Genomic DNA, 27,708 nt, shown 5'->3' with positions numbered 1-27,708 from the left:
GGGTTGTCAGTCACCGGGCACTCGTCAATTAAATCGTGTCAAATCCTGTCGTCGAGATCCGTTGCCGTGACCGCCGGCTCCTGGATGCCAGATGCTACGTGATAGTTGAACCCCTTAGCCATTAATTTAGATATTGTTTGCAATATATTGGAATCCAGCTTGAAGTGCTTGTAATCTTTAATTCTAGTTTGAGCACACTTTTCGGTTATTGGAACAGACGTGGACCTTAATTTAAGTGTAAGGAAGTGGTTGTCGCGAAAGAGTACTGCCTCGCATACATGTATAAACACACGGTGTGCGTGATAACGAACAGTCGTTGTGATATCGCTGCTCAATGCGGGCCGACATGGGTGTCTGATCGTCTTCGTTCGACGGTGCCGCGGCGATCGAGTGATCGATTGCTGTCTGTTTTCTTAGCGATTTTGTTGTAGTCGCCACCCGATCTAAGATCGCCGATTTTGTTAGGTTGCCCGGACAGTAAACGGCAATGTATGTATTTTTGTAGCGTAAATCTAGCAAGCACTTGATCTAGATACCTACGCTAAACTGAAGTTGACTCCTAGAAAAATTGTCGTGACGTTTCGCGTGACCGGACGATCTACCGCAGCGAACATCCGCTCAAAGGACCAGATGCAGTTGTGGCAAAACCAGTAGAGAGCTCGTTGGATCACTTGATATCTGTAAATAGTCAGAAAAATGATCACTGTGTTTGTCCACATGTGCCAAGTTTTGCCTGGTTCTGTTAAAAATAAAACAGGCAAAGCTTGTGCGATAGCACTGCTTTGACAACCTTGCAGAATACAGAGTGCTCCTTGACGTTTAACTAATGACACCCAACAACTAAGGCGCTCTTTGTTGAATGCAGTACCTGGCTAGTACCGCCTCCTCCTCGCTGCGTCTTTGCTGCATATGAACACAATGCTAAAAAAAAAAATGCACGCCAACCCAACTCGAGAGATGGGGTTAATACGAAGCAGAGTGCATCATAGTTGGAGAGGACACGGCACAAATGTGTCTGGATGATCTCTGACAGAGGGGAACCGAAAGCACGCAGCGGGCGTTTGCGAAATATCACTGACCTATAACACAATGGATCAGTGTGGTTTACTCTGTACCGCCTAGAAGACCCACGACCCCGCCCCAACAGTGATAAAAATGTAGCAATGAAAGTTCTTGTCCTGAAACTCTCTCAATTGAGGTCTGGGCTCACGCACGCGCAGTATACGGTGCTGCGCCCAATCTTTCGCGTCTTTGTTGATTACTTTTCGTTCACGCCCACAAATCGGTCAAGATTTATGCCGTGACAATTTCGTGAAGATCTGGTGTTGTTACCTGTTGGGTCACGAAAGAGTCGATCGAGAAATAACGGAGTTTTGCCTCTATATCGCTCGACCATCAACGCACAATAGCTCTCATTTTTGTTTTAGTCTACCGTGGGAAGCTAGGTCGTGTACATTGAACGCGACCGGCGGATACTAAGTCTCAGTGTTGTTCGACCATTGGCTGGTTAGAGGATTGTCCCCTCTCAGAGACCACGCTCTCAATCAGAGTCTCTGGTCTCCTTCCCACGCCTTAGTCATCCACATACACAAATCGTGGAAACAAGATTCGCTATATCGTTGTGCAGAGACGTACCAACTAGGGGTGGTGAACGATGTCTGACTTCGGTCGACGATGCCGCGGCGACCGAGCGATCATTTCGCTGTCCGTTCTCTTCACCGAATTGCTGTAGTCGCCACCCGGTACAATGTACAAATCTCTCGTGAATGGATCATCAGACAAAATCCGATCTTGTAAGGCTCCACGGCAATCGCACATTGAATAGGTATTAATACTAAGTCACTTGTCGTACAAGTTTTGCTTAGTAGAAATCACGGCTTTCAAAGCCCCTACATAAGAATAAATTCAAGAAATGTCCATACCATGCGAGGGCTTGGTTGCCTTCTCGTATGGACGGACCACACAGCTGGGCGTTAGGCAGGCAAACTTGGCGCATGTGGCGGACGAACACAGTGGTCATCTTTCTGTCCGTCTGTAGACATCAAGTGATCTAACGATCTCTCTACTGCTGTTGTCACCACTGCATCTGGCATCCAGGAGCCGGAGGTCACGGCAACGGATCTCGACGACAGGATTTGACACGATTTTAATTGACGAGTGCCCGGTGACTGACAACCCTACAGGCTGCTGGTTGCACCTCGACACCACAGTGGCAACCTGTTAACAACCGCCACCACCGCGCAATCGAAAGTCGAACGCTGAGCAGAAGTCCTCACTCCACCTCATTATTCAATCTCCGCTCTTCACACCAAGTGACTAGCAACCAACCTACACGACCAACTCGGGCTCTCCACTACTACTACTACTACTACTCCTACTCCTACTACTCCTACTACTACTACTCCTAACCATGGTCAACGTCGTCTCCGTTTTCACTGTCGCGCTCGCTGCCGTGGCCGCCGTCGCGTCGGGAGCCTCCATGCGCTCGGAGGCCGCCCCCATGCCCACCGGGTCGTGGCCAGCCAGCAAGGGCACAGTCTACCTCAAGGAGCCGTACACGGTCAAGAAGGGCCAGACGTTCGACGGTGGCATGAAGACGTACGCGCGCTCGAACGTCAAGTGCGGCGGCCAGAAGGAGAGCGGGTGGCAGACGGCCGTGTTCATGGTGGAGCCCGGTGCCACGCTCAAGAACGTGATCATCGGCAAGGACCAAATGGAGGGTGTGCACTGCGAGCAGAGCGGCTGCACGATCCAGAACGTGTGGTGGGAGGACGTGTGCGAGGACGCGCTGAGCATCAAGGGCGGCTCGGCCAGCAGCGTGACCAAGGTGATCGGCGGTGGCGCGCGCTCGGCCGACGACAAGGTCATCCAGCACAACGGCCTGGGCACGGTCTCCATCGAGGGCTTCTACGCACAGGACTTCGGCAAGCTCTACCGCTCGTGTGGCACGTGCGGCGGCAAGTCTCGCAAGGTGAGCCTCACGAACGTGCTGGCCGTGAACGGCAAGGTGAGCCTCGTGACGGTCAACAAGAACTGGGGCGACCAGGCCACGCTCCAGAACATCAAGATCAAGGGCAAGAAGGTGGACGTGTGCCAGTGGTCGCAGGGCTCCACTTCGGGCGAGCCCAAGAAGCTGGGCGCCGGTCCGTCGGGCTCGCTCTGCAAGTACTCCACCAGCACCATCTCCTACGCCTAAGTGTGTGAGCCTGCTCTACTCAACACGTCGGTTGCAAGGCAGTCAGGTAAAAAGAGACGGCAACCGCGTATCCAGTAAGAGTACTCGCACCAGCATGGTGAGTCATTGTATGTAGTTGAGTCGACGTAAGTTGTGTCGTCCATGAGTCGGAAATTTCGACTCGGAATCAATAGAAAGTTAGATGTGTTTCAACCCATTTTTGCTGTTGGAAAAAAATCTACCGTCCACAGCTCTGGCTTTGTGTCTGCTCTCACCATCTGAGCTTGACATTTATTTTACTAAAGAAATGTCAGCGGATCTTCAATTCTCGATCAACGGGAAGTGTATGGTGGCCAGAGGATGAGTAGACGAGGTGGTGGCGCTCAACCTTCGCTCACTTGCTCGTGTTGCCATTCGCCACCCTTCAGATGCTCAATGTCGAAGGCGGCGTCAGGCCGTGGCGGTCGCGCCACCGCGTCCTACATCGTACGCTGCATATCTGCACACAGTTTTCAAGCTCCATCCAAATATTAACGCTAGAGTTGCGGTAGCATAAAGGAGAGGGGCTTTAGAAGTGTCGAAATTTCCTCGGCACTGGAAGTTCGCGACTCCAGCGAACTGGGTATTCGAGTCAAATAATAAGTCAAATAATTCGACCGCTGATTTATTTTTTCTTTTACATTTGGTGACTTTGACGTAAAGCGTAGGTTTGCTCTGAGGATATCAATTATGAGATGCATTATCATCATTCTTTTGGATAATATCCAAATCCTCTTCGTCTAATCAGAAATGGCAGGTGGCTTCGCTAGCGACACAGCAGCCTTCTTGGACGCCGACACGCGTGTAGTGCCTCACCGTGCTCTGGAACATCTCTCCTCTCTTTCCGCTGCGTCTCTCCAGGCTTTGGCGAGCGCTGCAGCCGCTGAATTGATTGGAAACTCTTGTTCCGGTAACACATACACCGAACAACAGATATCGGTCGACAACGAGGCCTTGGCAGCCATGTCTGCTATCGTCGTGACTCTAGCTAGAGACGGAGGGGTACGAACACCGGTGGATCAACGGTATGAATCGAAATAACGACGCAAATGACCGTAGTCTCTCTAATTTGATACTAACGTTGAACCAGTGCACTTAGGCAACAGCTCTACACTCTTGGTGTGGAAGACGAGGACTTGCAGATGAAACTCATACCAGTGTTGGCTTCGGTGGTGCCAAGTGTGGAGCGTGTTCTACAAAATACCAGTACGTTGCAAATTGACATGAGTCCAAGCTGAAAAAATCTGACAAACTTGATACAATGTAGGCTTTGACTTCGCCCACGTGGTGGATGTGAACTGGAGACTGGACTACGTACTGCGCTCGAGTAGTGCTGGCAGCGTTCACGAACCACTATACTTCGTGCATCTAAAACTGCAGTCACCTCATACCAACGATCCAGGGCTTCAGACTGTGGCGTTCTTATGCTCAGTGGAAGAGCTGCGGTCGCTCGTGTATCGTGTCCAAGAAGCTGCCAACGAGGTGGAAAAACTTACGACTGGAAACCCTTCCCAGCTTCGAACTAGCACTTGAGGGAAGTAAAACAAGGCAGAAGAAGCTAAAATGTAGCTATTACAACTGGATCAAAGCTGTTTTGAACAACTTTGAGACTCAGTAGCCATAGCGGTCGTTGTTCTGGCTAATAACAACGCGACCCTTTTCGAGCAATTGAATGTCCTTCTCAAGCTGCGTCAGCTCCCTCTCGAACGTCTCTTTTCGCCTCACTTTACCCAACGTGTCGAACACGACGTTGTGGCAGAGTTTCTGGTACTTGGCATTCACGTGATCCCATTTGGACTTGAGCGCATCTACAAGCCCCAGCCGCTCGCTCTCGTCCATGGGCTCCACGCGATCGCGACCGTCTTCCTCCATGAGATTGTGGTTTTGCCGCACGAACTCCTCGATCATGGAGTTCTCGCGCTCGATCTCGTCCTTGACTTGACTCAAGTATCGTGGCACCTGGCCATAGTCCTCCTTGGTCCTGTACTGCGGAGGTTCATCCTTGGCGCGTGCTCGATTGCCTGGTACAGCGAGGATCGTCTCAACTGCATTGGCAGTGACGAAATTCTTGGCAGATTTGAGTCCCATAATGGGCTTATCATCTCTTTTCACTACAGGAGGCCTCGTGGCTCCAGGGTAGTTGAACTTTGCCGCTAAAATATAAAAGAACGCGTCAGAAGAGTTTTTAGATAAGATTAAAGAAAATACTCACGCTTCTTGGAGACGATGCTTGTGCTCTTATCACCTTTACGGATGAAGGACTTTGGATCAGGTTTGGCAGGTAGACGACCAAAGCCACGGGCACTGGCAGGTTTCTCCATCTTTTGAGCTGTTCCTAGATTGGCTCCTTCGAGTTTGGTCTTCCCACGTACACCAAAAGTGGTTCCTGTCGGCTGCACTTTAGGATCGAACTTGGAGCGATACCGTTCAGGCTTGGCAGGTTCCACGTGCACCTTCGGGATCAAGTTGTAGATGCACTCTTCGCGCTGCATTGTTGATGGTCTTGGTCCTCAACAGAAGAGGAGTCTTTGGCTGATAGCTCTAAAGGTGAATGGCGAAGTGCTATGGGTTTCGATTCTGCACGATCTCATGAACAAGCAGAGCTATCTTCAGCACTCTGCATTGACTACATTTAGCTTTATACTACAATTCTATTCTGTCTCTTCATTTACTGGCAGGCCTTGTGCTTGATCGTAGACTCGGTGATTTCTTCGACACTGGTGAAGTCCGAGTCCGAATCAGCGTGCTCGTCGTCCGGAACCACGTCCACCACGACCATAGTGTGCGGAGGTTCGACCTCTACTAATACCGGTGTCGACATCGTTGGTTTCGGGGTTGCTGGTGTCGTAGTAACCTGGTTATCCTCACCGCCCTCCCATTCATCACCGGCATTCACTTGGCCCACAACGTCGCCATCTACGTCAAACACAGTCAACGACGTGATATCCTGAACGACTTGATCAATTGATGGGGTCGCTGTAGGGACTGCACTCGGCTGTACAGTTGTTGGTGCTGGAGTCGGTACGGTGGAGTTGTTGGTCGTGTTGGCTGCGTTGATTGGTGACATTCTGAGCTTCTGGACGAACACGCCATTGTCCCAGAGCTTTACGAAATGATCCGGAAAGAACGTACCGGCGCTTGGTCCCCGAAGCGCTTCGTTGGACTGACCAGAGCACTCTCCATCACTTTCGCCCGGCGGCTTGGCCCAAATATATCGACTTACAACACTTGAGCCCGTGTTACTAGTCGGGAACTCGCCAATCCCAGCCCATTCCGAATTACACCATTCGGAAGATCCCGTCACGTAGTTGCGACTTGTATCAACGATGCACTTGTAGTCCCTGCCAGTGGCGTTGACGAACCGCTCACATGTAGCAACCATCTCGGCATTGGAGCGGTAGTTCGAAGTGTTGAGTGATATCCCCTTGCATCTCGAGTCCGGATCGACAGCGTTCACGATCTTGGCAACCGCAGCGGCTTGTTCATCGTTAGCAAGCGTCCAGTACCCCACATCCAGGTACAGTTCAGCGTTGGTATTCTGCGAGAGGATATCCATCGCCACTCCGAGGTTTGCAGCGTATCCTTTGTCGTTACCACACCCGTTATTGGCTAGAAGACCGATGGCATCCGGTTCCAGGATGTAGACGATCTCTCTGTCACCGGCAGAGTCTGCAAGTTGCTGTAGGAACGCGCGGTAGTCGTTAGTGTTGGCGTTAGACCCAGCGGTGGAGTAGCCGTGAGCGCAGTCTTTTTGGGGTAAGCCGTACACGATGACGGTGGGCGTGCTGGCGTTCTCGACGCACTTGGGAAGCACCACAGACTTGGCGAGACTAGAGACGTCAGACACGCGATCAGTGTACCATTGAGCGACTTGCTGTTGTGCTACCAGCTCGATCTGGTCCTTGAGGTTCGGATACGCAGAGACTGCTCCTGGATACGATCCAGTCAGGATCGATTGGCAAGCATCCGATGAGTACGCACTCGATCTTGATACCGAAAGAGCGGTGAACAGAAGAGCGACGTAGCGACTAACGGGTCTCATGATGCCGGGTTAGCTTGGCTGCTACTGAGGCTTGGAGACTGGAAGTCGGAGTTTCTTGTATAGCTGGTAGATTGAGATCTGAGAGGTTTGTAGCGCTCGGGTGGTGCCCCAAGCCATCATTTTTGTAGTCGCTTTAAGCCTGATACTTACGCCTCAACGTGTGCCTCTGCCTACCCGTCCCGCCATCTTCAATAGAGCGGGTACTATGTCATAGTGTCTGGATTATAAGATGCCTATTCCTTGTCGATCTGAGACCAATACAGACAAAAAAAGAGGAATAAGATTAATCAGCTTCGGTTGAGTATTCAATTAAACTTTCAACCAGCTTACCGTGAAGTGAGGGCAAATATTACACAACTTCTTCACTCGATGAACGCTGCGTCCTCGGTGTCCGACGAGGACGATCTCTTGGTACCACATCCTCGTCATCTGAAGATCCTCTCTCCCCACACTCCGCATCCACTAGATCAATCTCATCGTCGTAGTTGTCTTTCACTGGCGAGTTGGCATCGATGCGCGAGTATTGCACGTTACTGCGCTTCTTATGAGTCCCTGACGCTGATTTCGCTCTCGTCTTCTTGCTGCTCCTTCGACGTCGAAAGAGCATGACGACGATAAGCAACACCAGTCCGGCAAGCGCTGCCATCGCGACTGGGCCTGACCACGACACGGACGGCAAGATCGATGAAATCGACGACTGTTGCTTGCTCGTCACATCCGCATTAGCACTGGATCCAGAAGCGTTAGCGGCGGTCGTGAGGGTTGGAACTTCGCTTGGCTCGATCCCGGAGATCACAGCGCCAGCATCTCGTGTATGTACAGACTCCAGGAACGCCACATCCTTGATATCGGGACATATTGGCGAGGTGTGCAGTATATCTACACCTTCGTCTGCATACTCTGAAGCTCCAAACAACTCGCAGGTTCCACAGCGAGGCAGCGGGAGTGCAGTCCACGTCTGGAAGCTTGGGTGGTTCGTTTTCTCAACGTCGGTATGGAAGTGAACCGCTACATACAAAAAAAATTAGTTTAACGTCGAGAGCTTTGAGTCTTTCACACGTACCGACACGGAAGAGATGGCAGCTTAGAGTGTCCCTGACGATCAAATACAGATCCTTGATGTCTCTCATAGACTGATGAAAGTCATCAATAGAATAAGGAATCATCACTGTGTGACTCTGGGCCAAAGACCCAGAGCCGAGAGGTTCTGCTTTGAGCTCCAAGTGTACAGGATCACTGGCGCTTGTTCCGTTCACGAACACTGACCCCAAAAGCTCTGCCGTTCCTGGACGCAATCCACTGTTTGACACCTCCACTTCCACAGACACAAACGACAACGTCGAGCCGCCATCGTCGATAGCTCCTAGCTGCACACTCTTGACCTCCAGCGAATACACCGGCCCCGCCATACTTGCTAGATACAAATTGGAGTAATGGAGCTCCGATGACAACTGAGGAACGTCAGCAGGAGACGGCCAAAACCCAGGAACAGAGGCGACTTGAAAGCTTGGACCAACTTCAGGGGACATAGCGAAGATCCCGTGCACCTGCCACATCCAGTCGCTCGTCTCTCCGTTAACAGTGTACAAGTTGCTGTCTTTCCAGGACTGGCCATAGTTAAAGCCATTAAAGTGAGCCATCTCACGAGCTAACGCTACAAACACAGAGTTGTTGGGCTCAATGGGTTGTCCTTCAACCTGACAAGCGAACGGAAGGTTGAAGTACTTGCCATACGAGTGGTAATTGAGCGCCACGCTGAAGTCGGACGTGTTGCGCTCTACAACGTCGCGCACAGCTTGCGTTTCTGGCTCCGAGAACGCTCTAGGCCCATTGTAGTCGTCTCCACACGGATCATTGCTGCTTCCTTTACTGTCTCGCGCGAAGCAGACGTCATAGTTGCGATTCAGATCCACACCAGCGTCAGGAGGGCTTCTGTCACACGTATGAGCTCCACTCTTGCGCTGTCCCATCTTGTTATGCTCCCAAACACGCGCCATCTCGTTGTGTGCGTATCCATCCGGGTTCACGACCAGGATAAACCAGAGCTGACGTGACGTTAACAGCTCCAGAGCTGCCAGATCTCCGTTGCGATAGTCTGTGGTTAAAATATCGATTGTGTAGACCAGATTCTGCAATAATCAAAACGAATTAGGACTCTGCAGTGTATAAAGTAGTAAAACGACCCACGTACCATCATGGAAATTGGCTAGAAGGAGACAATAATACATGATTCACGTGAGTTTTGACATAAGTACTTATAGAAGAGTCAGTATTTACCTCGCGAGCGTGGTGCATGCCAGTGAAGAGTGCTTGAGGGACCATTTTCCCTTCAGGCGGGTCACAAGCACCCAGACAGAGTGCCCGTAGTGGTCGGCCTTCTACGGACCGTCCGAGGTCCTCCACTCTCGTTATAAGTGGGAAATTCCCAGCCACTTCGTCGATAAACGCGTCCACTTCGACCACCGATAAAGACCCCCTAACCGAGCCCAGACGCGGAGAAAATGCTGCGAGCCAATAACAAACAATGTAAGCACCCTATCTCTTTAAACTCCGCATACTAACGTACACTCCTGCGCTCTGCAGTTGCTGGAGGTCGAATATCGCGGCGCACAGTATGGATCTGATGCGTTGGCCGAGCTCAACTCTACCCGGTCTACCGATAGAGTGTCTTCCTCGACACTCAACTCGATAATACCGTGGCCATCTTCTCTCTCCTGTAGTTTAAACTCTTCCAATAGCATGACTCCATCCACATACCAGCGCAGCCAGTCGTCGTGCCATACGAACTCCACGTCATGGAACGAGTCTGCCACGTCCTATAAGTAACAGAGCCAGATTCTAAGCATTCCTGTTTTCTATCGTTATTATACTGACGAACCTTGATACACGGCAGCTTAACAGCCACCGCAGATGACGATCCCAGCAGGATTTCGTTGCTTGCGGCGGCTTGAGGGGATTTAATGGCCATTATGCGTTCGTTTAGCTGGGCTTTTAGCGTTGTCAGTGCGTTCTGTGGTTGATAATAGAGTGTTGTTATTAATTTGGCGTGTGTGCACTAATGAAGAATGATAGTGATTATGTACCGGTGGCAATTGTGTCCGCAATGAGAGCCGATGCAGCGTCGAGTTGCTTTTTAGAGGGATGGAAATCTGCAGCGTTGAGTTTCGGAGCTGCAGGGAGCCGTGTGCGACGGAGACGGCCGATGCGTCGGGAACTGACCATGTGGCTTGTTGCTGTTGTTGCAAGGACGATAGATTCGAGGCGGAGGAGGCGTTTGCCGCCCACACGCGAGTAAACTCGCACTCCCGAGTGCGATGGATCTCCAGCGTCATTTCTACCGTAATGAGACGTTTTAGCTAGTGATCGTACTTAGATGGGAGACTGTTAAAGTATCTGCTTAGGGAAAAGGGCTGCTGTTAGAGCATGGAACTGTATTGTTCAACTGTAAGTGACCAACACATTATGCACATGCTTGATCACTCCAATTTGGCGTCCAAGCGATTACAGTACGTGTATACGTACTGCATCCTCTCGGCTGTCTGAGTTCATTTGGCATGTTCGGGCAATGGATATCCAGCCAAAAGTGGATCAGTATCCTGCGAGTGGATACGGACGGATGGGCGATGGCTGCGGAGCTTACCACAGGATCAAGTCAGGTGGCGTATCACTGGAGTAATCTCCCGCACTTGGTCCGCGCTCAGCGCCTTGTGAATCAACCAAATTCATCACTTTCCAACCTAGGTTATTACTTTTGTAGCTCGGCCTTTCACTGATTATAACACAAAAGATGAAAGCCTCGATATTGTAACTGCAGGAATCGGTCTGAGAACAGCCCGTCCGGACGGATCTCCACCAACCTCCACTTTATGAACTCTTTTGAGATGGAGAAGATGAACACGCAGATGCTCGAAGCGCCGTAAAAAAAACTCAAGAGCTGGTCTGTTCGCCTGTTGCTGCACTTTAGCGCTGACTCGACCATCTCATCTCTGATTGGCTCAAACTCCATCCTCTAATCCCAAGCCATCTCTCTAATACTAGTAACCCAGTCCGCAATAAACCTCCACCAGCTCACTAAACGCGAGCAAGACCCTCTAACATGACGCGGGCGGACGCCGCCACCTCCCCGCGTGACGCCACCTCGGACAAGTTAGATAAAGAGGCCGATGCAGCGTTAGAAATGGCGCAGCAAGAGCAGGAACTGCGCTCTCGCGTCCAGGCCGTTTCTATGCGTAGACGGCCGTCGGACGACACGGACGGTGCCGAGAGCCATCGCTCGAGTTTAGTGTCGCACCACTCGTTCGCATCAGCGCAGTCCGCTCCTGCGACCGACTGGCTATTACGCAGTCGCAAGACCGCCAATACAGGCCGCAGTATCCGTCTAGCCAAGCAGCCGAGCTTCCGCGACCAATTCGATGAAGACCGGTGCAGTTTGCCCGCTCTAGACAGTTATCACGCCGAAGAAACGAGTAAAGCAGGCGTCACGACTATCGGGAAAGGTAAATGGGCGAAGAAAAACAAGGGGAAGTCCCCGTTTGACGTATATTACGCGCCGCAGTCTCCCGCGCCGTCTACAGTCCATTCCGCGCCCCGAACACGAACTAAAAGCGGTATATCGCATGTATCGGAGCGTAAAGGAGCCGTTCTAACCGAAGTGGGGGAACCCAACTTCGCTTTACCGGTGTTTCAAACAGAGAGGTCCCATCGTAAGGGGTTAGAGTCTTTCGACGAGAATCTCGAAGACGGCGCGTGCGAGAGGACCCCTTTGGACGCCATGCAGTATTTTATGAACGGTGCGCCTCATGTGTCTATAGAGGAGGCGCAGAAGTACACTTTTGCTATTGTTTTGAAGCACACGGAGCAGATTTTCCACTTATTAAAGAAAAGGTTCCCGTCTCGCTCGGCGGCGTCAATTCGCCGCGATCTACCACAACAAGTGAGTGCGTTACAGCAGAAATGTGTACGGCGCTTAATCCAAGCGGGACTGGGCGTGATTTTACTGGATAACGCGCTGTACGACAGCTATCTGGACGACCAAAGAGGCGTACACAGTAAACGAGACCCTAACAGTCAAGAAGAAGACGTGGCCAGAAACTTGTGCATCCTCATCGACCCAAAGAAGAACCCGGACTTGTTGTTACACGAGTTTAAACGCGAGTTGGACGAATTGTCCATTAAACGCGGCGACGCACTGGGAAGACTTGCCGAAGAGTCTTTAGATTCCTTGAAAGAAATGTGTTTCTCGCCGGCTTTGGAGCTGCAGCTGACGCATAATATCATCCAGAACGCTTTTAAAGACTACGACAAGGAAGAGTGGGTCATCGACGTCAACAAAGAGCTCACAGTTAAGGACGTGATCGTGGAATGCTTCCCGTTACACGACCGCGCGTTTAACAAGCAGTTTTTCGACGAATACCGTAAAAGAACGTTCGAGATGAACCTACGCAAAGCCGCAGCGGGTAACAGCGATCGCTGGGCGGTGGAGGAGCTGCGTCTTCACTTTGGCGAACGTGTGGCCTTCTTGTTTGCGTTCATGCATATCTACACGAAGCATCTGTTGCCACTCACGCTGTCGTGTCTGTGCTACTACTTGTGCTTCCGCTTTACGTCTGCACCCACGTGGAAGCAGTACATGGAAGGATTGTCGATTATTGGAGTGTCTGTGGTCTGCTTCTGGGGTCCTTCTTTCCTGGTGTGTTGGGCGAGAGAGACTCGGTTATTGGTGGAGAAGTGGAACCTGACCAAGTACAAGAACACGGTATACGAACGTAACGATGATAATCCGGGCTTTAAGTACGTGTGGGTGAAGAACCGACTGACGCACGAGATGGAGAAGATCCCGAAGCAACGCAAGAACCACTGGATCCAGCTGACGATGCTGCTGTTTGTACTGGTGTGTGCACTGATCCAGTGTGTGTGTCTAGTGCCGTTTATTCAGTGGTACGTGTACGCCAAGAACGCGCCTACTTGCGACGCCTGTAATGGCGATACAGAGGAGTCGTACGCGTGTATCTGGTTCATCACGTGCTTCAACTCGACCACGTCTGCTCTAGGTACCGATCGGTGGGTGTACATTCTGATCCAGGGCATTATTCTCGGTCTGCTGATTGATATCATCTTCTTCGAGCTGTTCAACTGGATGTCGGAGAAGTTTGTACAATGGGAGAATTACGCCAAAAAGTCGGACCACGAGAACCGACTTATCCACCGTCGCTTTGTGTTTGTATGGAGCAATTGGTTCTTCTGGTTTCTATTCATTTCGTTCGTCTACATGCCGTTCGGGGACACGATCCTCAAGCTGTTCCACAAGGTGGGGCTGGGCGCGCTGGCTCCGTACGAGTGGAACCCGAATCTACTGACTCTGGACACTCTATTCGTCACGCCGCTTGTGGTCACGCAGTTCTTGAACATGTTACTGGAAACGATCGCCCCGTATCTGCTCCGTAAACTGCGTGGTCGTCCCTCTATCGGTTGTCGCCAGGCTTCGCCGTTCACGTGGTGTGTACGTCACTTGTCACGCCGATTCCGCTTCGCCAAACAGCGACAATCCATGCAACCTGTGGTGAACTACAACTCGCAAGAGACTGCCAGTTCCTCGAGTGGTGATACTCACCCAGAACTGAAAGAGAACGACGCGCCAGTCACCAATTTAACAGCGACTCGGCTGGCTCATTTGGTACAGAAAGACACGAATTTCCACGTCAAGGTGCTGCCCATGTCGGACGACTCAAACAAGTATTCAGCGTACGAGATCTTGGCCGAAGCGAAGCTCCCGATCTTCGACCCCGTGCTGGATTACCTGGACGCGTGTATCCAGTTCTCCTATGTCATGATGTTCACGGTTGTGTGGCCGTTGTTACCGTTCCCTGCGTTCTTTAACAACATCCTGGAAGTGCGAGGTGACGCTTTTCGACTGCTATTCGCCAATCGCCGGCCAATGCCGCGACGTGATACGTCGATTGGTGAATGGGCCACGGTACTGGCATACGCTAACATTATTGGCGTTACCGTTGTCTCGGCGTTCGTGGTGGTGTACCATTACGGATACTTTGTCACGGATTGTAACTTCACCTTCAGCAACGCTTACGTCGTGCCGTTCGGGACGATCGAAGCCGACGAAACATCCGATCCAAGTGCTTGCGTGAACGAGAGTGGTTCGTCGCGATGGCGTATGTTCCACATTGTGTTGTTCGTAGTACTAGAGCACGTGAGTTTCTGCATGCGCTACTTGGTCATGCAGGTCGAGAAGACCCCGTCATCTATTCGTAGTTCCGGTTATCAACGTCTAAAGCAGATCCAGCACTTGACAGCTACCCCCGCTGCCCCTCCATCGCAACTGGAGTACGTGCAACGACTACGTGCATTGTTCGAGAAGTACGACGTCGACGGTGATGGTCATTTAGCGGAGCCTGAGTTGATCCAACTGCTCGCTGCCTGGTTGTGTAAACACCCGTCCGAATTGCTCCCGTATTCGGGTCTTATTTTCCGGTATATGGACAAGAACAAGCTGGGCAGAGTACCATTTTCCACGTGCTGCTTAATGATGCAACACGTGAACCACGACCGCTTCTTCTCGTGTCTACTGGGTCTGTACGACCCACTGAACGGAGCGTACAACGACGAGATCCGCCGTACCTGTGACCCCATCGAGCTACACCGCGTACTTAGCGAGGTTTCCTCGGAAGTGCAACGTCGTAGTAACATGAGCCGCGCATCGGAAGCCACAGACGCTTCACGACCGCGTGACTCGACTTTCTTCTACGTTGATAACTAAAGGGTTTAGGAGTTTTGCTTAAGAAAATATATATACACGTTTTAGTTATCGAGTGAGTTAGTCTGCACTCAGGTGCGTTGGAACAACGTCTACTCGTGAACTGTCAACGCATCTCAACCAAAGTGTGTAAGGAAAGAAAGCTTAGCGCTTGTCCGGTGGCTTTTTCTCGTGTTAATACACTCGACACGCGGCAGCGGATCGGTAGCTTTGGAGATTAGTTGATTAATGTTCGCGAGTGACAAACGCGACGAGAGTTAAGGACTTTGGTGGTAATGCCACGTAGCGATATCGCTGTTGCATTAATAGTCATGGGATGTGGCAGCACTTGTCAAACCTCGTTTGCTGACTCGCATTGCCAAATGCAGCGCGGTGCGACAAGAACACAAGCGTTTCAGGTCTAGAGTGGCGTTTGAAGCGCAACGCTAACAGCCTGGCAATCATCAACGATGTTTGAGCTCGCAGCGGTGTTTATGTGCTGTCAGTTTGATCAGACCAACTTCAGCATGAGCTGAAATCATTAGTAAGTCAAGTGTGCTGAAATCATAACTAATCAAGAACTAAGGAGTGAACTTAGTTCGAAAAATAATGTTTTTCCATGGTAACTCGTGAACCACAAATCGTGACACCTAACTAATGCATACAATTTTCCATTTTTCGGGAATGGGTTTTGGAATCTGAAACACTTCAAATTGGCCATTGGCCATTTTGACGGGCGTTCTTGAGATGCTACGTCAACTCCGAAGCCAATAACGATCACTTTTAAATGGCAGAGGTAGGTCGTTCTTGTCGTGGCGTCTTGGCCGCCAAGGTGGGAATTGGTTTCATAACCGTGCATATATACCTTGGACTTGTTAAGAGCTCCAAGCACAGTCAGAAGAGCTCATAAGAATCATCCCACTGAGAGCACTAAATATACTCACCTGTAGCCACCTTCCCAATCGTGCTTGGACTGTTCTCGTCTCTTGTCTTGGTGCTTGGCATCGCAACGGACTGTAAAAAAAAAAGCTATTTATTTCGACTTCACTGACCTCAATTGTACGAGATATTTCGCTTTGAACTCACTGGCATTAGACTGCTCGGAGATCATTTCGAGATTTCCTGGCTGGAGTGTTCACCGGATAAACATGCAGGTTAATAAAGCAGCAGCAGGTGCTGAAGTGTGTTCGCCGTCTACGCGTTGTCGCTACAAGACAGGGCGATGCCCAAATCCCAGGGCAGTCAAAGCGAACGGCACATTGCTGCTACTCTGCGAATACCACCGCAATCAACAGAATCGCACCAAGAAGCGGAGTGATATGAAATGTCGTCACGATCGCGCCAAGAAGCGTCAGGCTCAACGGGAGAAGCTTCAGAAGAAACAACTTCCCGTTGGTCCGGTTGGCCACGTGCGCAACACGCTTTGCTGGTCTCCGCTCGCTTCGATCATCGCACCGTCAGTCGACGACTACGCTATGACCATTGGAAGTCCATCGACTGGGCGTGATCAAGAGAAAACTCTGGAATCAACCAGCCCCACGGCTGTAGACCTAGATGTCGCGTCGATGAACTGGGCTCCACAGTGCATGTCCCCAATTGCGACGCCACCCATTTGTGTGCAGGAGGACAGCCTCGCCGCAGAGGATATTTGGCTCCTCGAGTACTTCATTCTATGACAAGTGGCTGCACTCTACATGTTCCCTAAATCCCTCGATCACGAGGAAGCAAAGACTCAGTACCATCGCAGTAAAGTAGAAAAATCGGCTGCACGCTAATAAACGTCCGTATTCAATCGTTAGAGTATAGTGTGACCTTTAAAATTAAGGTTACAATGTATAGAAACTCTAAAGTAAAGAATTAATGAATGCATTGATACCGAACATCCTTTAACTACAATCTACTTTCTACCATTGCGTTGGAACTGCAGCTTCTTACGGAGCTCTCTAGCAGCACGTGAGAGTGCCGGGGAGAAGCCAGACACACTGTCAAGACCTGGTGGAGGCACGTGGTACTCGAAAGACTGCGAGACCAGCACGAACGCTATCAGCAGAACCAGCACTAGCAACGCCAACATGTAGTAAATATACTCGAGGTGGCCGTCGTTGAGGTCACTAGTGACCCAGAAGGAGAAAATACTGTTTAGAGCTCCAGTCACAATAAAACCCAACGTGGTAGTGAGCAGATTGAGAGCTTGGCAGACACTGCGCATAGACTCTGGGACCTCCGAGTAGAACAGATCATACGCCGAAATACTCGTCAGTATCTCAGCCACACCCACAAGCACATACTGTGGAGTCTGCCACCACACACTGATCATCGACATGGGTAGACTTTCACCCGCAGCGCTGCAATTCGAGGGAATTCCCTCAATTACGGGACGACTCTTACGAATCTGCTCCGTCCACCCTGCTGCCAGCATAGCCAGCATCGCAAACACCAAACCAGCTCCAATTTTGCGCAATAGCGTCGGGTAGATACCCATTTTAGTGAGCAATGGATACAGTAAGCGGTCGAATACAGGGATAAATACCAGAATCACACCGGAGTCGACAATATTGAGCATCGCAGAGGACAGCAGCACTCCGTCACTTCCTTTAACTCTGAGATCCATTTGACAGCCTTGAACCACGAAATTCGAGTTCATCTGGCCGTAAACAGCCCAGAAAATGATAATAATCCCCAAATACGGCGCCAGTCGCACCACTTGCGCTGCATCCTGCACTTCTTTAGTCGAAAAAGACCCACCATTCGCCCGTGTTGCCAAGCGTAACCAATCCGTTGCAGCACCCGAGAAAATTAGCACAAACGTCCCGTATGCTACCGCTCCAGCTCCAATCAGAGCGACGGCCATGTGGATGAATTCATCTTGAATAAAGTACGACACGGTCGTGACTACAATTCCTGGAATGAACGCCAAGCCGCCACTGAGTACAAGTTTGCCACGTCTCGAGCGAGCGCCGGCCTGTACCAACACTGAAAAAAACTTGTTAAGTGCACTGCCTTTGGGTGGCACTCGACGGTATCGTTTCTTTCCAGTGTAAAATACCAACGCAGCAAGCACAAACGCCGCGGACGGGATGGCGAAGGACGCGAAAAACCCATAATCGGGTGAAATATACGGCGGAAGCCCATTAACCGCCAAGTTCGTTAACACTCCGTAGCTGAACGTGGCTCCAACGTTAATTGCCCAATAAAACCAGTTGAAAAAGCTGTCTTTTTCGGCGCGTTGAGCGGGGATATCGACGTCGAATTGATCCGCTCCAAGCACCACGACGTTGGGTTTTATTCCGCCAGCGCCAAAACCCACACCACCGAAAAGTCCCAGCATAAAAAGCGGTAGAGACGACACAGAGGGGAGTGATGCAAACACGCACAGCGCGAGTCCTGCGATGTATAGTGAACAGAAGAGCACGATGGTGCTGAAGCGACCCAAGTGGCGGTCTGCCACGTACGCGCCCAGCAGCGGCGTGAGGTACGACAGCGACGTGAAGGTCGAGTTTAACTCGGTGGCCAGCACTGTACTTAGCCCCAAATTACGGTGGAAAAAGATCGGTAAAGACCCAGACAGACCATAATACGCCAGACGTTCGCAGAATTCAGTCACCAGGATGAAGGAGCAGACGCTCACGATGATTGAGCGGTACTGCGGACGCGCTTCCAGCTGCTTGGTGGGGAGCAGCGTCGTCTTCTCCCCTTGTATCTCATTCGTCTTGCCATTGGGCGCCATGAACTTGTGCTCTCCACCGCAAAATCACGAATGACAATAAATGTTCTGAAGTAGCCGTTGAAATGAAAATGGATCCATTTTCACTTACAAAAGCCAAGTGTATGGCCGGTAGAGACGTTGATGACGTGAACAACGTGTGCAAAATCAATTGGCTACATTTGAAGTTACCCTTTCTGTAAGTACGAAAAGAGTCCACGCATCATGACCTTGGCTTCACCAAGCGCTTCGCCAGCGATATCACGTGCTGTACTGGTGACGGCTTTGGCGTTGTCCAGAGTGGACATAGCGAGTGTCTGGGCGTGTTGTACGGTGCCTTTAACGCGCTTGAGCTTGGACGAAACACCGAGTAGCCGTCGTACATTGGCCAGAAATGACACGGAGCCGCTAGCGTCCGGAAGCAGCTGAAGCGACAACGTGCCGTCTTCGTGGCCAGACGCTAGCAGGATCACCGCCTCCTTAGGACCAAAGCACATCGCAGAGATCATTGACCCAGTCGGAGTGGGTGAAATATACTCTTGAACTGTCACAAAGCTGTACGTACAGAAAATGTTAGATACGTCCAGAATAAATGAAAGATGATACGTACTCTTCGATGCGGCAGATACGGATGATACCGGGCAGTAGTGTGAGGAAGATCAAGTCTCCTTCAGCTGATACCTGTACGTCCGAGATCTCCTCGGACGGAAGATGATGCGACTGGATCAACGTTCCAGACAAGTTGAAGATCTGGACGATACTGGAGATCACGACGTTTTCTGTTACAATTCGCGTAACACTTGTGATAGCGATAACGTATCCCTTAACTGACAGTCTGACGCGCACCAGTTCGCCTTCTTTGTCTGCAGGTTCAAGCACGAATGCCACTTGTCCTTCATCGTACAGGAAATGTACCATCCCAACAGAATGTGTGCATGACGCAACAACCCCCAAATATGTACTCACGCAGCAGTCCACTATAGGCTTGGCATGTCCACGTAAGATCTCGATTGGACGCGGTGATACTCGAGGCAATCGAAACAGCATATCGGGCTTGACACGCGAGAGCTGCCAGAGTGCAAGAGTCCCGTCTTGAGACCCGGAGACGAGCAGCTCCTCATCTTCTTGCGAGGTCGAGACGCCAATTTGACTGTGACTGTGATAACTCCAGCGATCCAAGCTCAGACACGTGACTGCAGCGCTGTGTCCTACTACGCTAGCCTTACCAATCACGTGTCCATTGTCCAGATCCAGCAACCGGAAGTGCAGCGCGCCACTGCGAGCTCCTCCAGATACCAGTACACGTCCATTACGAGAGATAGCGACAGGGAATCCACGCGCATATCTGTGTAGATTTCGACATTCATCGTCAATGTGAACGGGGTCGAACACAGGGATCCGTGGCACGTAGTCGAACGGGGAATCGTCCCGAACAATCTCCAGTAACCAGGGACAATCGTTCACTGCGTCTTCGTCACTAACCGCAGCTAGCTCACTGAGCAATGTATCCACTTCACTATCACGCTGGGAGTCGGTAACAGACGAGAAGCTGGCTCTTCCGAGGTCCATTCCGTCACTAGGATCAGCAGCGAATGTGTTCAACGGCATCTTCGGGGACGCAGAGTCTGGAACAGGCTGCGGTGCAGGCTTAGGTAGTAGTTTCCAGTAGTAGACTTCAATGACACCAAGTTCATTGACACTAACGACGCGATCGGGGAGGATCTTCAGCAGTCTGATACCGCTCTGTGCAATAGGCTTCACAGTCGCCACAGGGCTCCAGTGTCGACGTTTTTCCTGTGCTATCGGTGAGAAGTCTTGGAACGCTAGTGACAGCGGTCGAGCGATATTACTGGATGGTCCACTAGAGCCCTCTTTGCCTGGGAATCCGCCACTAACCGGAGGACTTGTAAGTCCAGACACAGGCTTGCTTGGTGCTGCTGGGATCCCTAGAGTACTGCGTCTAAAGGCAGCATGTCGTGTAGGATGAGGAGTAGCGAAGAGCTGCATGGGGCACTGACCAAAGTGAGCGATCTGCAGCTCCATGGATTCCCTCAAAAACGGGTCTTCCACTTTATCCAGATCCACGACTCCATAGTACGTCAAGTAGTAGAACACATTGTTCGCTTGCAGTGACGCTCGTCCACGCTGCTTGTAGCCGAAGATTAAATCAATCCACAAATGCAGATGACGCGAGACGTACTCACTCTCCAGCGCTGCACGATGGATACGGATAAACTCCTCCGGTGTATTTGCCCACTTGGGTAGTTGCACGTCATTCACCGCTTGTTGGTCATGTCGCTTCCCCAAAGTGTAGCCATTTCTGTTCCGTAAAAAAGACCCGTCACTAGCGAAGAACTCTGGGGTTAACTCTTTAACCTCAGACATTTGAGAGTTACACATTCGCCAAGTCTCTTGAATAGAGAAGAACAACCGATCGGGTAGATCGAACGTGCCACCTTGCATCTTCTGGTGTAGACTAGCAAAGGGTTCCAGTCTAAAGAGGAAGAACAGCACAACGCCAGCACAAGTTGAGTAGTGTGAGCCGTACAGGAATTTGGGGATCACTGGGTCATCGAACGAGTGATACCGTTCCCAATACTCTTCGAGACGAGCAGCATTCAACGCTCCCACAGGCTTGGACAAGTCACGGAAGTTGTGTGGATCACTTAGATCCAACGTCGAGTCTTCATAGTTGGAAAGAATCCACGGAAATACTGGATACTGCGTCAAGTCATTGAAACTGCGTCCTGCGAACGTGTTGAGCGCCATGAGGTAGTCGAAGTTGCTGATCTGTCGGTTCTGCCAGGCTTTTGTAGTCGCTGCCAAGTGCGGGATCACGCGTCCGGGCCATTGCTTGGGAGTACTTCGAGGTAGGAAGGAATACAGCACGCGTACGAACTCATTGCGTCGTTGCTTGGTCGTCAGAGGGAAGTCGAGGAAATGGTTGCTACCATTGCGCAAGAAGATCTCGATTGCCGAGTCGCGGAGGCGATAGCGACGGAGATAAACGCCCACTAGATGGGTGTATTTCCATCTCCAGCAGCGATGTAGTCCCGGTGCTGTTTCATCCACACTGGTACTCGGAAGAGAGCGTTCATCAAAGTCGGTTGTGCCAGGTGAGATGGCTCCTACGCTCTGTGCGTTCTCTGGTAGTTCTTGTTGGGGTTCGAACACCACATGCTTGCTACAAAGGGACAAACGCCCAAGGACGATCCCCTCAGGCACTACACGTCGACACGTGACACTGGCGTACACTTGATCGTCCGGTGCAACGGCGATACCGGCGCCAGGATCCAGTCCCTTGTCACCTTGTCCCAACAACGCTGCCCCCTTTGACGCTGAAGTAGTCGACGAACTCGTCTTGCCATCTTTCGGACTGGCAGTAACGTCGCTCTTGTACTCGTCTAAAGACTCATCATCAGCAGAGCGTACTTCTACCTCCTCGCTCTTATCATCTGTACTTGGCACGTACGTATCTGCTAACTCAGACGCTGGGAGTGCCTCATCCGACGTGATGTCTCGAATCTCGCCGCCACGCTGTTGCGCTACCACTCGACCAACGCGTTCAAGAAGGTTCTCATCGTTAGACGAGCCCTCGTCATCTTCTGTATCCTTTTCAAAGCTCTGAAGGATCTCCAAGGGAATAGCCAGCGTTGTCGAGTGTCTGCGCTTATTCAACGCAGGTTTTTTCGCTTCACATTGGCCCTCAACACCATCTGCTTCCAGCGCCAACATCTTCTCATAGCTCAACTCTAAGTCTATATCAACAGTACGTCGTATTCGAGACGGGAACGGCGTCTCGTACAGTCCAAGTCGCCACATATGCGTCTTCTTTAGAGCTTCCAGTGTCTCTGGCGCTGTGTGCCTCAAAGCTTCATACTGATTCTGAGAACGGAAGGTGAACTCGTGCTTCAGCCACAACTTCTCCGTCCACTTCTGCTTCCTCTCGCGCTGGACAGAGAGCGCCGTCTCCGCCCGTTGTTTCTCTCGACTTGTAACATCCCGCAACGTTGCAAGCATCCGGTTCTCCTCGACTTCAAGTGCTGCCCACAGCACACGTTCACTGTCGTCAGCGTAGTCCACATTCGAGTATTTCTTGCCAGCTTCGTCTGCATTCGTAGAGTCTTGTGGCTTCTGTAGCTCCTTAGCAATCGGAAAGTACGGCACCATATCCTCCACCTCCTCTCGCTCATGCAACTCCGTGTCATTTATCGCCAACGCCAGCGCATCCAGCACCACTTCCACTGCTTGTTGCTCCGTTAATTCGCTCAGTTCATGCACCGACAACCCAGCGACTCCCAATTCTTCGTCAAAGGATCCGGACGTGCATATCCGGAGCGTCAGTCTTCGCAACAATACCAACAATTCTTCCTTCTTGTGTACGACCATCGCACGACGGAGATCAACCAACGCACGGAGGAACACATCACGTGTGGGCACTGACTCGTACACGCGCAACGCTGAGCCAGCAGTCAATTCCTGCTGGAAGCTCTGCACCAAGACTTCCACTACTCGTTCCATCATACTCTTAGCAGAGATATACGGCAGAGCGAACTGCAGTATCTGGAGACCGGGAAAGAGACCGACACGATGCAGTTTGTGCGTACTTTCAACCAATCGAGCGCAGACATCTAACACGGCGTTAAACAGGAAGAGCTGCGCATCAGACCACGAGTATTTGTCGGTCGATAACTCCAGCGGCTTCAGTGGTAAGTTCAAAAGCGATTCGTGAACCAGGAACAGCAAACGCTGCACATTCTCAGCCAATGTCCTTGATAGAATCGTCCTGCTTCTGGCCATGCGTTGTAGCACGATCCCGACCACACGACACGTCCAGTTCAGCGGCTCACGGAATAATTCGGAGCGGTCAACATGCGGCACTACTTGAGCCAGTGGAGGTAACGAAGACAGCGCAGACGAGTTGGGAGCGTCAGAATCCGAGCCATATTTCACCTGAATGCCCTTCAAAGCCAAGAGTAAATGCGTGAAAGATCGCCAGCCGTGAGGATTACTCATCGCCATGCACAATAATGACACAATTGTGTCTAGAACGAGATCCTCTCCGGTCTTGTTAGCATCAACACTGTACGCTCGACCACAGTTCTCATCGCTGCTTTCTTCGCTTCCATTCGAGTCTACGAGCTCCACACCAACGGAGCAAGTCAGCGACAACTCTAACAGCGCATCTGCCCAGCTCTTCTTCATCAATAGTAGCTGTTGCTGTAGATCTTCGTCTGTCTTCAGCTTCACGTTGATATCCATGAGCACCTTTTCTCTAAAATGTGGCGTGCTTTTCCCCAGTAAAATTGGCAAGAACGGCAGAATCCCCTTCAGAGGCAGACTCAGGATACCGCTGACGCCTTCATCAAACATATCTGCTACAAGCGCCTGACTCCTATCGCCGTGAACGTCCGCACCAACGTTCGACAGACTTCGGAGAGCAGTGAGACGGATGACAGACGAGCGCTTTTCCCAGGTTAATTGCAGACGCTTGCCCACGAACTGGTTTGCCATCTTAATCCACTCAATCAACCCTCCGATTCCTGTACTTAACTCTCCAGTAGCAGTGATAGTCGACGTAACAGCGATCCCATTCTCAATCCCGTTCTCGTGCGCTTCGATCGACTTGTTTGATGCTGCTGGTGCAATAGGAAACAGTAACGAGTCCTTTTTCGACGGGTCATTCATGATGATACTGTGTTGAACGCCTAATAGCCACGCGGGATCGAAGTAAAACTCCATCATAAGCTCCAAAAAGCCCACCGAAAAGCTGCCCTGTCCGTTTAAAACCAGCCGTAAGTGTTCTTCCAAACCGCACCACACTGTGCGTCCTTCGATAGACTCCAGCCAGTCCAACAGGTAGATAAATAACGGAACGCAAGCCATCCGAACATGGATCGAAACGTGCGAGTCCTTGCTGCTCTCGTTGTCCTCTGCATCGCTCCGACGATCATGCATCAAGTACAGCAAACAGTCCATGATACTCGAGCTAACCAGGGCGAAGCGCATGTCCAAGAACGACACTGCGAGTCGACGTAGCAATAACAGCAACGAAGTGCACACGGCCGCATCTTTACTGGTCATCAAGAAGCGAATCACAGCGCGAATATCGCGGACAAGAGAGAATCGGACTTGAACAGAGTGTAGCACACTCTTCCTGGCTGTCGGGGTCTTTTCTTCTGGCGTATTGCCGTCGGGATTACTGCTTGAAGCTGTCCCAGTAGCCGTCTGATCGCTCCATACAATGCTCTCAAGGTTGATACTGAACACACCGCCCTTACGTCCAGGAGCGACCATTATTGGCGATGCAGATGACGACGGAGTATTCGGCGACGTTGACGGTACAGATCCACTAGCAGAAGAGCCACCAGTGCCCGCAGGATTACTAGCACGGGCAAACGTAGTCTCCATGACCTCCTGCTCCAGAACTTCATGCACTTGCGTACTCTGGTTAGTTAGACACACCTCAATCACCTCGACTAAGCTCTGGATACTCTGCTGCTTCCAGTGATGGTCTTTGTCATCAGGTTCAGTAATCTGCTGTGAGTTCTGACTCGTCTCAGTATCACCAGAAGTGTGTGAAGAGTGAGGAACTGAATAAAATTGTCCAAGAATCTCCAGCATCTTAGGAACTGCTTGCATGTTGTTGAACGCTCTTGGATACTCGCAGGCAAGTCCGTACATCTGATGATTGTAAATGGATTGCGTCTTATAGTCCGCTTGCGTCCACAGTCGATAATTCATCAAGATAGCGCGCACTCCAGAGGCGAAAAGAGGGTTCGTCGTCCAAATGGAGACGTGGAAAGGGTGGTTCTCTCCCACATCCAAGCTCTTCTTGGGCGACGTCATCATATCGAATAAACTCTTGACCATTTCCACACAAACCATGAGACTTCCGGGCGTCCATATCACTGAAAGACAGTCTCTATGCTGCACCATGACGTGGGACAGCATGTGGAACACATAGTTCCGAAGAACTTCCTGTTGGTTGGCCACATTACTGAGCAGCATACCTTTCAAAATCCACAACAAATCGACCACCACACTCTCCATAACCGCGGACAGCGGGCGCTCCTCGAAGTCCTCGTTTCCTGCATACTTTGCGGCGTCTTGCTTCCTCGTGATCTTCTCGTACGCTGTCAATAAGTAGTCCAGAACAATTGGCAATGATGACACACCAACTGACCGATACCAGGCTGCGTGATACTCCGGGTAGATCATTTTTTGCGTACTTTTGCCCAGTCTGGCGTTGCGTTGCTGGATCTCCGCTGAGGCGCTCACAGTGCTTTCCAAAGCCACCCACTTGCCGTTAGTAGTAGGTGTTGTACCTTCACACAGCCACTCCACTCCTAAATCGGCATAGTCTTCGTTCACGGTGTTCTGTGCGTTGAAATAGAACACCACTTGTAGCTTACAGAACGCTGCGAAAGACTCGTTCTCCGGGACAGTCAGTGGTGATGGACCATGCGCGCGTTCGTGAGTGCCAGCGACCATGCGACTTGACCGAGCGGGCAGCGCTGCAGCCCAACGATTAAACGACGAAACCATGGGCCCTATAGCGTACATAAGCTCGATCGTGCCTTGTGAAAGCTCCTCTTGGTACATGGCTACACTTGCAATCTTCACCTTCGCATTACGACCACCTCCAATAGTGCACTTGGACGCTGTGACCAGTCCAGAAGGGTAGACTAATTCCTCTTTAAACTGCAGCTTCGTATCCACGTGACACGCCACTTTGCTCTTCTTCACGTAATGCAGCGAGTGCGAGATGACCAGCAGATGCCATTTCCCAGGTATTAAGTCAATTTCCTGTTGGATTCTCCTCCATTCCGGCGCGTTCGAAGAAGCTGCCGCAACTGACGCCGATTTCTTTGCATCTGCGGCTCCAGGAGCGCAACAACTGACGTTTAGCAGCACTCCGTGTCCATTTCCAGTTGAACCCTCTGTATACTCCAAGGACGCCTCCACTTCCAATGTATTTGACCCGTTCGTGAATCTAAAAAGATTAAATTTGGCGTACAAATCCTCTGCAGCGCCCTCCCTCTTGGCTTGGGCTAGACAAAAATCCACGTTGATCCACACTGCGACGGAATAGCCGCGGAAGGCGCTCCAATCTACAATAGGGAGATGCATTCGACCGTTATCACGGAAGGAGAAATAGGCCGAAGGAGGCACCACCCGGTCATGTGGAAGGACATACTGGGATTGACTGTCTTCTTGCTCTGCATTCTCGTCAGGAGGGAGCAATAACCGCTTGGCGAAGGTCCTTGAGAGCTTCTGAATGTCTCGAATTAATTGCTCTCTGTCAGTTGAAGGGCAGTCTCCGAAGCAGGCCAAAATGGACTTTCGCACTAGCTCGTGGGCAGCTTTTGAGGGCGATAACTCGCTCGGTTTTGGGGCTTCCGAGGTGATACTTGGCTGCTGTTCAGGCGTGGGATTTTGTTCTTCATTGTCGTCGTCAGAGTCACTCCTATTGGCGTGGGAGCCTCGTTGTTCAATATGTTCCATATTGGGAGGTGGATTACGTGCACTGGATCGCGATTTTCTCGACGGATCCAAACGCTACGGCGCTCGCAACTGCGAGGACGGATAGAGGGGATGATGGAGATGTTGTAGAGAGCGTTGCTGTACGCCGAAAATGAGCAGGGAAGGGGAAGGAGGACGCCAAAGTCGTCTGCGAGCCGAAGGTCGCTGTCGTGTCGATACCCTGGACGTTTTTTAGTGCTACTTCAAGATGTGGTACTGTCTTTTAGCACTTTTACACTTAAAGTGAGTAAGACACCCGAAATTCTGAGAAAATGAAGCATGCACAGATTCTGGAAGCGTTGTAAATTCTGGAAGCGTTGTAAACATCTGAAAAAGCTAGTTATTCCTGAACAACTGATAACCCAAACTTTCGGAGTCCCTAGTGTTTTACAGATCAGCCTTCTTGTCCACTTCATGCGGTAGTGTCCACATCGCCTGGGCTGATTCGTTAGATTTGGAGTGCTGCAGTAGATTCG

General features: G+C 51.0%; 9 protein-coding genes across 10 annotated transcripts; 4 read left to right on the top strand and 5 right to left on the bottom strand.

The window, feature by feature from the left end:
- Positions 1-2,395: 2,395 nt before the first annotated feature.
- On the top strand, positions 2,396-3,392 carry PPTG_03562 (hypothetical protein). Its single transcript, XM_008896246.1, has one exon. It carries the CDS (start codon positions 2,411-2,413, stop codon positions 3,194-3,196), a length of 786 nt encoding a protein of 261 aa, XP_008894494.1. The 5' UTR covers positions 2,396-2,410; the 3' UTR covers positions 3,197-3,392.
- Positions 3,393-3,882: 490 nt separating this feature from the next.
- On the top strand, positions 3,883-4,934 carry PPTG_03561. 2 transcript variants are annotated; one of them, XM_008896245.1, is made up of 3 exons: positions 3,883-4,239; positions 4,314-4,420; positions 4,482-4,934. In XM_008896245.1, the coding sequence occupies exons 1-3, from the start codon at positions 3,965-3,967 to the stop codon at positions 4,745-4,747; spliced, it is 648 nt and encodes a 215-aa protein (XP_008894493.1). In that variant the 5' UTR covers positions 3,883-3,964; the 3' UTR covers positions 4,748-4,934. The 2 variants fall into 2 exon arrangements, with proteins under 2 accessions (XP_008894493.1, XP_008894492.1); XM_008896244.1 differs by having other exon boundaries at positions 4,305-4,420.
- Positions 4,773-5,706, bottom strand: PPTG_03560 (hypothetical protein; the record flags this gene model as incomplete). Its single annotated transcript, XM_008896243.1, has 2 exons — positions 4,773-5,367; positions 5,427-5,706. 2 exons carry the CDS (start codon positions 5,704-5,706, stop codon positions 4,826-4,828), a joined length of 822 nt encoding a protein of 273 aa, XP_008894491.1. The 3' UTR covers positions 4,773-4,825.
- Positions 5,707-5,882: 176 nt separating this feature from the next.
- PPTG_03559 (hypothetical protein) lies at positions 5,883-7,256 on the bottom strand (the record flags this gene model as incomplete). Its single annotated transcript, XM_008896242.1, has 1 exon — positions 5,883-7,256. The coding sequence occupies one exon, from the start codon at positions 7,254-7,256 to the stop codon at positions 5,883-5,885; it is 1,374 nt and encodes a 457-aa protein (XP_008894490.1).
- Positions 7,257-7,605: 349 nt separating this feature from the next.
- PPTG_03558 (hypothetical protein) lies at positions 7,606-10,588 on the bottom strand (the record flags this gene model as incomplete). The annotated part of the gene is made up of 7 exons (XM_008896241.1): positions 7,606-8,264; positions 8,320-9,385; positions 9,448-9,462; positions 9,534-9,760; positions 9,823-10,072; positions 10,135-10,266; positions 10,340-10,588. 7 exons carry the CDS (start codon positions 10,586-10,588, stop codon positions 7,606-7,608), a joined length of 2,598 nt encoding a protein of 865 aa, XP_008894489.1.
- A 640-nt stretch (positions 10,589-11,228) lies between these two features.
- Positions 11,229-15,082, top strand: PPTG_03557 (hypothetical protein). Its single transcript, XM_008896240.1, has one exon. The coding sequence runs from the start codon at positions 11,353-11,355 to the stop codon at positions 15,025-15,027; it is 3,675 nt and encodes a 1,224-aa protein (XP_008894488.1). The 5' UTR covers positions 11,229-11,352; the 3' UTR covers positions 15,028-15,082.
- A 972-nt stretch (positions 15,083-16,054) lies between these two features.
- On the top strand, positions 16,055-16,679 carry PPTG_03556 (hypothetical protein; the record flags this gene model as incomplete). Its single annotated transcript, XM_008896239.1, has 1 exon — positions 16,055-16,679. The coding sequence occupies exon 1, from the start codon at positions 16,152-16,154 to the stop codon at positions 16,677-16,679; it is 528 nt and encodes a 175-aa protein (XP_008894487.1). The 5' UTR covers positions 16,055-16,151.
- A 124-nt stretch (positions 16,680-16,803) lies between these two features.
- PPTG_03555 (hypothetical protein) lies at positions 16,804-18,838 on the bottom strand. Its single transcript, XM_008896238.1, has one exon. It carries the CDS (start codon positions 18,728-18,730, stop codon positions 16,901-16,903), a length of 1,830 nt encoding a protein of 609 aa, XP_008894486.1. The 5' UTR covers positions 18,731-18,838; the 3' UTR covers positions 16,804-16,900.
- Positions 18,836-27,456, bottom strand: PPTG_03554 (hypothetical protein). The gene is made up of 2 exons (XM_008896237.1): positions 19,317-27,456; positions 18,836-19,261 (listed from the first exon to the last, which is right to left on the bottom strand). The coding sequence occupies exons 1-2, from the start codon at positions 27,212-27,214 to the stop codon at positions 18,895-18,897; spliced, it is 8,265 nt and encodes a 2,754-aa protein (XP_008894485.1). The 5' UTR covers positions 27,215-27,456; the 3' UTR covers positions 18,836-18,894.
- Between the last annotated feature and the right edge of the window lie 252 nt (positions 27,457-27,708).

Source organism: Phytophthora parasitica, assembly GCF_000247585.1.
Source record: "Phytophthora parasitica INRA-310 unplaced genomic scaffold supercont2.4, whole genome shotgun sequence".
In the NCBI taxonomy this organism is placed as follows: Eukaryota; Oomycota; class Peronosporomycetes; order Peronosporales; family Peronosporaceae; genus Phytophthora; species Phytophthora nicotianae.
This window is presented reverse-complemented; position numbering and strand designations above follow the sequence as displayed.

Bases quoted from the DNA above. Each gene is read 5' to 3' on its own strand.
- PPTG_03554 (XM_008896237.1), bottom strand. From the start codon at position 27,214: ATGGAACATATTGAACAACGAGGCTCCCACGCCAATAGGAGTGACTCT. The intron at 19,262-19,316 runs GTACGTATCATC...CTGTACGTACAG, and splicing joins CGTATCTGCCGCATCGAAGA to CTTTGTGACAGTTCAAGAGT.
- PPTG_03555 (XM_008896238.1), bottom strand. From the start codon at position 18,730: ATGGCGCCCAATGGCAAGACGAATGAGATACAAGGGGAGAAGACGACG.
- PPTG_03561 (XM_008896244.1), top strand. From the start codon at position 3,965: ATGGCAGGTGGCTTCGCTAGCGACACAGCAGCCTTCTTGGACGCCGAC. The intron at 4,240-4,304 runs GTATGAATCGAA...ACGTTGAACCAG, and splicing joins CGAACACCGGTGGATCAACG to TGCACTTAGGCAACAGCTCT. The intron at 4,421-4,481 runs GTACGTTGCAAA...GATACAATGTAG, and splicing joins GCGTGTTCTACAAAATACCA to GCTTTGACTTCGCCCACGTG.
- PPTG_03562 (XM_008896246.1), top strand. From the start codon at position 2,411: ATGGTCAACGTCGTCTCCGTTTTCACTGTCGCGCTCGCTGCCGTGGCC.
- PPTG_03557 (XM_008896240.1), top strand. From the start codon at position 11,353: ATGACGCGGGCGGACGCCGCCACCTCCCCGCGTGACGCCACCTCGGAC.